This window comes from Strigops habroptila, chromosome 5, assembly GCF_004027225.2.
Source record: "Strigops habroptila isolate Jane chromosome 5, bStrHab1.2.pri, whole genome shotgun sequence".
NCBI lineage: Eukaryota > Metazoa > Chordata > Aves > Psittaciformes > Psittacidae > Strigops > Strigops habroptila.
In genome coordinates, this window is record NC_044281.2 from 67853060 (window position 1) to 67863547 (window position 10488).

Sequence of the window (10488 nt, forward strand, 5' to 3'; positions counted from 1 at the left end):
TTAGGAAATGAGTCCTGGAGAGGAAGCTGCATCCTCTTGGAACAGCAGGACACTGACAGGCTGTTCTTAAATAACATTGCAAAATGCTGATTCCTACCTCTAGCTCTCCTCTGCAATGCTGGAGGAGAGCTGAGCTGCAAAGAGACTCCATGTGACCATCTTGCTTGGGAATCACTTCTGGAACCCTTTTTTACCCCCAGTCCTCATTTGGATGATGCTGAGGTGGCTTCTGCTACCTCAGGCCCTAGCCCACTTCTAAGTATTTGGATGAGTGTGTCTGTTTACCACAAAGTTTGGAGGAAACAAGCTTTTGAAGGAACCCTAAGCAACTCTAGGTTTCCTAGAGTAAAGGATATAAGGACACGACTCAGTCCTGTAAAGGGCAGGAGCTGCCATCTGCATAAAAGGGCAATTGAGGGTAGTGTTTACATTGTTGGGAGGACAAGAGAAGTCGAAGGGTTCCTTATTATTCTGGTCACTGTTGTCTTAAATCCTCTGCAATGCTTTTCTTAGGATCTTTTCTGAGTTGAGATGCCTTGGAGCAGAATCCTCTTCCTTCGCAGGTTACACTACGTAGTCCTCCTGGCTGAGGCTTTTCATGAGCAGAAGCTACTGTAATGCAAACCTCAAATGCTGATACTGTGTTTAGCTCTCAGAGCAATGGTAACAGAAATAAGTTCATGTGTTTAAAAGAATTGTTTCAAGCATATTATGTTTTGCCCGGGAGTGCTGAGCTGTGTGGTTCCTGGTAGGAAGATTATCATTACTTACCATCTCACAAATGTTTTGAGGAATGTGTTTGTCCATGCAATGTTTTGAAGCTAAAAGGTGTTGTGAGAGTCCCTCTTGGTGCTCCCTAGTTACGAAAATAAATAGTTCAATAGGACAGAGATGTGTAACTATGAATTTGCAAGTTTATCCCAGTGCTGGGAGCAGAGTAAGGTAGTAATAGAAGCTGGAGTGCTTTGGTTGCAGTGAAGGCAGATAATAAAACATCTCCTGGGCAGGAAGGCCTGGATTTGTGTCTGCATCTGTTTCCAAGACCACAGTCTGTACCACGGTTGGTCTTATCCTGGTGCCTGTCAGAAGCTTGTTCCTATCGGGAGTGAAGTGCAATGCTCTGTCTGGAAGCTGACCTGAACAGCTGTAGAAGCTGGTGGTTTAGCAGATTGTGAATGGTGATGTGAAAGCCAGGAGGAGGGTGTGCTGGCGAAAGTAGCTTTGAAAGGCCCATGGGGTCAGGCAAACCTGTGTTTGCATAGTGCCTGCTGTGCAACATTTGGGTGTCCAAATGGTAATTAGCTGCTTAGTTTAATGAGATCATGTCTATTTCTCCTTGTGACATAATAGTATCTGGAAAACTGCTGCTGTTACAGATACAGGCTCATCCACTGTTCTCGTGAATGGAGAAATTCTGTGAATTTGAGGGCTGTTCCTTACTGGCATTAGGAAGACTTTAGTGCCCACCTCTGTGTTGTTAGTCTTGAGCCAAATATTGGCTGCTAAAGCCATGTATGTTGCAGAAACAGGTGCCAGAGCTGTGATCTACCTCAGCCTTGCTCCTCCTATGCTGAGGCATCTGTGGATGCTGACTCCTGTGCTGTATTTGGCTGTCTCTGACAGGTTTTGGAAGTGGTGCGGTCCAACTACGACACGCTGACCCTGAAGCTGCAGGATGGACTGGACCAGTATGAGCGCTACTCAGAGCAGCATAAAGAGGCTGCCTTCTTCAAAGAGCTGGTAAGATGCCTTGATTCTAAAGAATCAACAACCCCTTTCCAAAGCCTTTGCTTACAGCCTGGGCAGTGGCAGCCCTGTTACTCCATTGGGCTGCCTACAAGGACAGGACAGGAATAGGATCTGAACAGGCACTGCATGTCTCAACAGATCTGAAAGTGCCCTGCAGCTCCCTGCCCCACAATACACGGCTAGGGAGGAACCCCCAGACTGCTCAGGCCAGGAACCAGTCAGTCAGTCTCTGTCCTTCTGCCATGGAGATCCACTGTGCTTTGTGGTGGTAAATTTGTGTGGTGGAGAAGCTGACAGCTCTCACCTTGGGTTTATCACACAAAGCAACTTAACCTTTTTGCTGTTGCTAAGGGGACCACAAAGTATGGGACTGAGCAGAATATATGGTACTCGTGAAATATGTGCCTGCTCATTGCTTTCCTCCATCACTCACAAATTAGAGTTCCCAAGCAAAGAAAGCAAAGGCATTCTCTACAAATGTCTCCTTCTGCCAGAGGAGAAGACTAATGGTAGGAAGCCCCACAAAAATAACATAGTGAAGACAAAACTGAGTCCAAATAATTTGAGTTGTTAGTTATATTCTTCAGCAAACCAGCTTGCTCAGCCTCCTCCAGAGAGCCCTGACACAACTTGTTCAAGAGCTGCATCACTAGGGAGGCAGCTTTTGTAGTGGCTGATATCTGAGGCGAGCCTGGTTTTCTTCTCTTTTGAATCATTACAGCTTCAGCAAAGGGAGAGATCTCTAGCTCTGGCAGCTTTCTCCACTAGTTTGAGAGCTGATTCTCTCTGCTAGCTCTGACCTTGCTGATTGATGAGTAATTGATGCCTGCCCACTCCGTCACGAGTCTGCATAAGTTTGGGAATGTTATGCCTCCCTCTGTCTACTCTGCTCCAGAGCAAGCATGCCTGAATTGGTTTTGTTTCCTTCTACAGAATGCTTTTTAATGTTTTTGGGTCATTTCAGCACTGCCATTGGGTAGAATGCAAGCAAAAACACTTGCTATCACTTTCATGCCATTTTTCTGTGTTCTTTTGTGCCTGTTTTTGTCTCTCTGGCCTGCTGTTTGATATCATATCTGGAATACATGCAAGGAAATTTGGCCATAGCCTTCCTGTGGCACAGGCTTCCCTTGTTACTGTACCCTGGAAATAACACACATTTGTGTTTCTGTTGTCATCTGTTCCATCCCAAGGGCTCCTGCCCTCCTCAGCCAGCCATCTCCTTCCCCAGCCACATGACTGCTCTGCTTCCTGCATGCCCCACTTTCCACTTGGCCTAGCAGAAGCTCAGGCTGATCATGCCAATTGATTAAAATGACATTCTCAGTCCTAAGATCATCACAGCTACAAAACACTTCAGCTAAAATTATTTCCTTCCCAGCCCGATGATTTTTTTTTTTTTTTTTCCAAAATCCCAATTATGTATCATTTAAGAATCTGTTTAGATTAACCAGTCCCTCCTCAACTCCCTCTGAAAATTGCCCATCCAGGTACCCCTGAGACCCTCTCCTCAAGAGCATATGAAAGCCTTGAATAATTACCGTCTAAATGTGCTGATTTGACCCAGTTGTGAATCTGTTTAATCCACATTTCTCTAGATGCCCTGAGAATTGGGACCCTATTAAATGTTCTTTACTCACAGCTATAGAAAATCCCCTGCATTCCATTAAGCTGTTCCCTCAACACAGCAGGAAATCAACCTGATATGCTATGATTTGTCTTCAGCAAACCCAGCTGGCCTCCTGTCCTCCATCCTGGTTTTTCCTCTAGGTGCGCAGTAACTGATGGCTTTATTAATTGTTTGAACAACTCATCAAAAAGGCTCTAGTCTGACCTGTATCCTCGTCAAACCAGGTAGTTGGCTTCCGTTTTGCAAGGCTTTTGAATCTTTACTTTGGCTTTTGTTGCTGGTCTGACGTTGGATAATATCCCCCTGCACAATGCATTGTGTTTAACAGCTGAGGTTTGCAGGATTTCATTGAGGGGGCAGAGTGAAGTTGCTGCAGTTTTGCTCACAGGCTCTGCCAAAGGAGCAGGTCTGGTGGTGAACTACAGGATTCCAGTATGGTTTCCAAACTCATGCTGGTCCCATCAGGTCTTTCTGAACAGGATCTGCTCGCAAATAATTGCTTCCAGGTTCTGACTGGTTTTCTTACCTCTGTCTGTGTGATTGCATTAAAGCAAATCCTTCTTGGCGGGGAATGACACGCAGGAGCCATTTTCCTTTTCGGCTGCCTTTTCATCTCTCTATGCTCCCATTAAGTGGGTGAGCAGAAACTTCCCCAAGCCATTCTCTTGAGTCCTTTATGCTTAAAAATCTCGTTCTCACTCCTTTGACATCCTCTGCTAATGCACTGCTTTGCTTCTCTGGCTTTGCCTCAGTGCTGCTCTTTCTTGCTAATCCCAAAGAAAAATCTGCTTTCTTCTCACATCCCCTTTTCAAAGAAGCTTTCAAAGGCCTGTGATACTGCAGCCACATTGTGGTGGAAGGTGATGTGCAGAGTGTTTTATCAACTGGGTTTTCTGGCCTGTTGTGCTGCCTTTGAGGGGCTAAAGGAAGGAAGTTAGGAAGTTTTCTAACACTTCTTATTTCTTTTCCTTTGAACCCTCAGGGATGTCATTTGAGGTCTGTACTGCTTTGATACAATGAATGGTTTGGATGTGAGCTTTTGGACCCTCACATTGCAGCTGGAGGAATGTGTGGAAAGAGACTCAGCATCTTTCTAAAACATTCACTGTCTTTGCAGTTGGATGGGTTTCAGCAGAGTCTCAAAATAGTCTGATTAGGGGTTGATTTCTGCAGGGGAAATTACACTAATTTGACTTTTAATTAGATGTAGTAGTCAGTGTAAACCTTCCTCCCATTGTACAAATTTCTTAAGAGCTGCTTGTTGATTTGAAACAGGTTTAATTGATGGGACTTGCTGTGAAGTAGGAGTGTCTGTACAGTGTTGCTCCCGTCCAGCTATAATGGCACAAAACTAGAAGTGAATACTGTTTTCCTCACATGGTTAATGCCACCACTACATCCATTCTTTCATTTGCTTGTTGTTCTCTAAGTGATGTCAGCTTTTCATGCATTTCCCATTTTTGCCAAGTTTGTGGGTTAAATGTGATCCAAGCTGCTAACAGGGAGAAAGCAATTCTAAAAGCTCTTCTGGCCCTAGTGTGCTCCAGCATGCTCCGTGCAGAAGCAAGAGAGGACACATGCTCTGCTTTTATTTCCTTGCAGAATGGCTGTTAAAGCTCTGAGCTTACTTTCCAAAGCTGGTTTTGTTCCCTTGTATAAGCCACTCTAGAGGGTTCTGGTATCTTCCAGGCTGGCAGCCAGGCCTGGACTGCCCACTGCACCATGAGCTAGGAGGAGTCTGGGGGTGTAGCCTCATGGATAGAGCAGCTCAGGCAGGCTGCAAGAAGCTTCTGAACTTTATCCTTGTTACAGGCTGGCACCTCCCTGTGTTGCTGTCTGGTCTTCCAATCCCAAAAGGGAGATGAGCTCTGGCTCCCTGACCTGAGCCCTGGTGCTGGAGATAAGTTGATTTGACTCTAATTTGAGCTATTCTTACCTTTTAAGCTGGTTGGTTCAGAGCTGCTGCTTTCTCACAGCAGAAGCAATTCTGGGCAAAGATTTGTAGAAACATCTCCCCAGCTTGTGTTAAAGCAAATTTAAGTCCAACTAGACCGCTCTTGACCAAAGTTTGTGTCTAAGCTCCTCTTGAAACCTGAAGCTGTCTTCAAGTGAAAACAGCTCCCCAGGTGATCTACTCCACTGCTTCACAACCCATAGGTTTAAAAGTATTTCCTCTTTTCCAGTGTGAATCTTTTGTCTTAAGTTGAGTATTTCTTGCCCCATCTCTGGGGAGCCAGGGAAATATTACTGTTCTCTTTATGACCTCATTTTACATATTGGAGAGTGTTTGCTCTGTTCTTCCTAAACCTTCTCTTTGCAAACTAAACAAGCTTAATTTCTGGTGCTCTCTCTACCCCATGGCTATAAATTCCACTAAGTCCTGTGTTTTCATCATGTGCCACTCCAGCCTCCCTTTCTGGACTCATAGAGGCTGCTGCCACATACTTCTTGGAGACCTTGATGGGTATACAAGTTGGGCATCTTCTACTGCTGGTGTCTGGCCCCCGGCAGCAGTTTCTAAGGCCAGGAGCTCATTTCTGCTTGTCTTTTCTGTTGCTGAGGCCCATAGAAATGCTCGTAGTCGGAATAAGAATGCTGGCTTACACTACATGTAGCATCTGCCCCTTTTCTACAGGCAGTCACGCTCCCCAGAGCAGAGGAATCTCATCTGTTTAGCTGTGGTGTTCCCCTCGTATCAGAAGTGGATTGCTGAGCACTGGAGTGGGGAGCACTCAGTAGGACTGAGACCAAATCCTGTTAGTGGGGCTCCTGTTTCCTGACAGGGAGACAGCCCAGTGCAAACCAGTGTTCTGGAGATGACTTGCTATATCTATGTTAAAGTGGGTTATCCTACAAGACATGATCCCAAACTATTCAGTATGGGGTAAGTCAAAAGACACCTAGAGAAGAGAGGTGAGAGGGTGCTCCAAGGAAATGAAGAGCATGGGGTCTCTGCAAGCATCCTGATGAAGGAGAGTCTGTTGTTTCTGGAGACGCCATGAAATGTAAATATTCTTTCTTTAAGAGTAGACATCTTTGCTGGCTCGCTCGAGTTGTTGGGGTCTGTGCAGTGGAGTTCACTGGGGTTTATTTCACAGCTATCCCTGTTAACCTTTCATGTCTTTTTTTGCTTCCCACTCTTAGAATTCCTGCCTTTTTGGGAGCTTTCTAACCTTCCCCTCTTCTTTTCTCACCAGTGCAGCAAGTGCTAACTTGCTTTTCCAGCCCCCACTGTTGGATTTCTCATTCTGCTTCTATATAATTCATCCCCCAGTGCTTTTAAAAAGCACAAAACACTAACCAGGTCAGCAACAACCTTATTATCACAGGCTCCAAGTCTCTGGGAACTGTAATCCCGTTGTTTGGATGAGCTTGTGTCAGTTTTGCTTTCTGTCACTGCTGCACACAGTCGCTGACACAGATGATGTTTGACTGTGTTTTCTCGTTGCCGAGTGCCGCTGAGACTGCACCCAGTCTGGGGCCTATGTGTTCAGCCAGCAAGTCTGCAGGCGTGAAGGGGGAAGGGAAGGGAAGCTGCTGCACAACAGGGCTGTCCAGCTGCTCTTCACAGACTTTGCAGGTGACCAGAAGTATGGGCATCACTGAGAGATAAAGTTGTCACTTCTTCAGAGACAGCTAGTGAGCCAGCTTCAAGTGTAAGGCACTCAGCACAAAATACACACAGCTGGTCCTGGACCTGTGGGTTTCTGCCAGCCTGGGTGGTTATTTGTGTTTACAGCATAGTAGCATGGCCTCTGTCCTTTCCTTGACTCCATATCTTTGGATCTGCAGGTTCTGGAGCAAAACCAGTGGGCACTGGTAGAAAATGCTCTTCCAGCTGCGACGTGGAAGTGCTCACTTTCCTCATCACTTTGCCCCACAGCAGGAAACCATCATAACTCATGTATCCAAACAGAGCATCCTCTCCCATCCCTGTCTCATTTGGAATTTACTCTCCTTGCTGGGATGTCATTATAGGCATTCCTGTTATTCCAGGATCCTCAGGGATTTCTTACTAAGCTGGAGTTCCAGTGAGAGTTGGTTGCAGCAAGTTGTCTGGGGCTATAACAGCATGCAAACCAGTTTCATGCTGAACCTCGAGGTCAGCAGCATCAAAGCTGCCATGCTCATGGGGAGCCAGGAGGAGTCCCTTGGCTAAAGCATCTTATTTTGTCTCTGCCAGGTTCGGTCCATCAGCATCAACGTGAGGAAGAACCTTGCTTTCAACACGCTGAGCCAGGAACTGCTGCTGAAGGAATTCTCTACGATCTCTTGAAGCGGGGACACTGCCGCTGCGCAGGGCTGACCAGAGATGGGCCTGTTTGGGCAGGGATGCTACAGATCTGCAGCCAGTCGCCCCTTGCCTTCCGCCTGCAGAAGGGACTGCATTTCTTTTAGGGGAGAGCCTTGCTGCTGTGTGTTTGATCCCAAAGGCATGTGTTTCAACAGGACTGGGGCTGAGGAGAGTGATGGGTGTGTTGAGGAGGAGGAGGAAGCAATTCTATAAGGTGCCATGGGGATGGGCAGCCATTTCTGTGACATAGCAATAGGGATTCCCTCCACAGCCTCAGGGAAGATGCACTGGAAACCTTTGTAGCAGAGCTGGGGAGAGCTCACAACCAAAATAATAAAGCCAGTCCAGCTGTGTGAGACAGTTCTGCATTGAGATCACTCGCCTGCTCTATGGGGAACACTCTCTGATCCCAGATGAGGGCTGTTCTTTTCTGTCAGCCTGGATCAACCTGCCTCCTGCAATGTACATCAAATCCCATTGGGAATGGCTTTGGGGTATAAAACAGTTTCCCCAAGGAGCAGGCCCTGCTCACTGCTGGTTCCTCATGGTATCACTTGAACCAAGACATTGGATTATTAGAGAAGGAGAAATTTTGCCTCCAAGGCTGTTGGCTTACAGGGTCCTGTCGTAACTGGAGACCAGCTCTGCGTGGAGTCACTGTTGCTTCCAGTAGCCCAGCTCATCTCTGCTGTTTTCTAAGGTTGAGGGACATTTTTAGATATTCCATTTTCACGGGGCAGAGGACAGTCTGACTCCCTCTCCCCACTCCCCTTATTGCCCATCAGAGACTGCATTGTGACAATCCTTCTCTTCCTCACTGGAACATCTGCCTTGCACATGTTTGCAAGTGCCTGGTGACCTTCATGAACTAAGAAGTCCCCATTTTTCCCTTGTGTGTAGCACACAATTAAAATGCAGCTGGAGAAGAAGTTTCTTCATTTTCTCGCTTGCTCTGCTGTCTTCACAAAGCAACTTGCAGCAACAGTCTGCTGAGAACTTCCTAAGGAAGAGCTCTGGGATGATGCTCTGGGGCTCAGGCAGGCCTTTCTGCTCCAGAGCCAGTGTTTCAGAGGTGCCCAGGACCAGCGGAGCCTGTTCTGAGTGCTGTGTCCGGCTGCCAACTCAGGAATACGCAGCATAAACACCTATTCCCTGCTCCTGCATTTTCAGCTCCCAGCAGTGATATTCAGATCTGGCCTGACTTGGTGGACAGAAGCAGAGAAGTTATTTACATCCCAGATCCACTTTTGTTTTTCCCTAGAAAATAGTTTTGTTTGAAAAAAAGTGCCTAGTCCCACTCTTAGCCTTGTTAGGTTAGTGTGAGCAGTGTGAACGTCATGCTCATTTACTACCATTTTTAGGCAAGGCTTCTTCATGCTAACGTGTGTTAATTGCATTAATGTTTCATCTTCACCTGCCATGGGCATGGGAAACTGAAAGCTGTGTCCTTGGCCACCCGCTGAGCACAGCACCCGATGAAGACTGTATGTTTTCCTTGGGAGCACTGGCTTCTCCCGACAGAAGATAACTTTGCCTCAGCAGGGAATTGTCTGGCTTTTATCAGCTGAGCCAGACACTTATTTGCTTTCTGCCATTCAAGTGTGTAGAAATGTGTACATACCAGAGGGACAGTGCTTGGGAGAGCAAGCAGGCTCCATAAAATAACTCTGCTTGAGAACAGGTCAGGGCATGTAGAAGGAGACAGCTTCTCCAGTGAAGAAAGAGTAACGATGGCTTGCCACACATGGCACATGTCTGTAGATGTGGGGAGCTCTTGCTAGACAATCTCGCCTCTGGGGATGGGGAATTTCATCTAAAGGGGGCTTGAGTTGCTTCCGTGAGGTGCAGCCCCAGCATCGCTGCTGTTGGAGCACTGAGTCACCCAGCTGTCCACATGCCTTGTTTTCCCTGATCCCAGTTAGGCTGAGGCTAAATAGATACGTGACAGAGTTGGGAATGAGTCTGCCTCTACCTCTGCAGCCTCTGGGATTTTCAGCCTTTCACTCTGGTCTCAGCTATAGAAGATCTCGTCTCCCCCAGGGTGCTTCCTTGCTGGGATGTACTGAGAATCCCAGGCTGTGGCTGGAGGCAGCTCTCATGAGGTGAGCCCTCATCCAAGGCTGAGCTGGGGAAGACACTGACACACATCCTCTTGTCATGCTGTCACCGAACCAAGCACTGTAAGTGGATGTACATACAAACCTAGAGCTCAATAAATAGCAGAGCCCTGCCTATCCAGAGTGTGCAGTGTTTGTCCTTCATGGAGGGGAGGGGGGGGTGTTATGGGGGTGGCCCATGGCTGCAGCAGGCAGTCGCTTCCTGCTTGCACAGAGGCAGGTTGTGGTGCACTCAGCGATGCCTCCTCCTTGGTCCCGGCTGCAGGTACCAGCAGTAGTCAGTGTGCCCCTGGGGGAAAACAGACAAGGCTGAGAGCCCATGAGCAAGAGATGCAGAGATCTTTCTGTGCACAGTATGATGCTCGCTGCTGCTGGTGTCAGCCAACTCCTGCTCACAAATTCTGCTGCAGCTTTCCCTGTTTTGTTAAACACCCTACTGCTGCTTGTGTCTGGAAGCCAGCTTGAACTGAGCAGAAAGTCATTTAACTTGAACATTCAGCCTCAGGATGCGGCTGGTGGCCCCAAACTTTCCCATATCTGATCCAAGCAGTTGAGTGTATTTTATTATATCTAATTCATAACCCAGCCTATTATTGGAAGAGCTGGTTTTGAGGCTTGAGGAGTGTGGGGAGAAATGAGATTGCTGCCTTTAAATTAGGCAGCTGCTGCAGGGAGACAAATATTTTACAAAATAATGA

The 10488-nt window shown here is 47.1% G+C and overlaps 1 protein-coding gene across 3 annotated transcripts in view; it reads left to right on the top strand.

Moving 5' to 3' along the window:
* ARMH3 (armadillo like helical domain containing 3) overlaps nt 1-9913 on the top strand; it is a 128768-nt gene extending 118855 nt beyond the window's left edge. For all 3 annotated transcript variants that reach the window (XM_030485572.1, XM_030485571.1, XM_030485573.1), the window contains 2 exons: nt 1624-1740; nt 7563-9913. In XM_030485572.1, coding sequence (XP_030341432.1) covers nt 1624-1740; nt 7563-7655 — 210 coding nt within the window. In that variant the 3' untranslated portion in view covers nt 7656-9913. The remainder of the gene's footprint in view (nt 1-1623; nt 1741-7562) is intronic.
* Nucleotides 9914-10488: the final 575 nt, after the last annotated feature.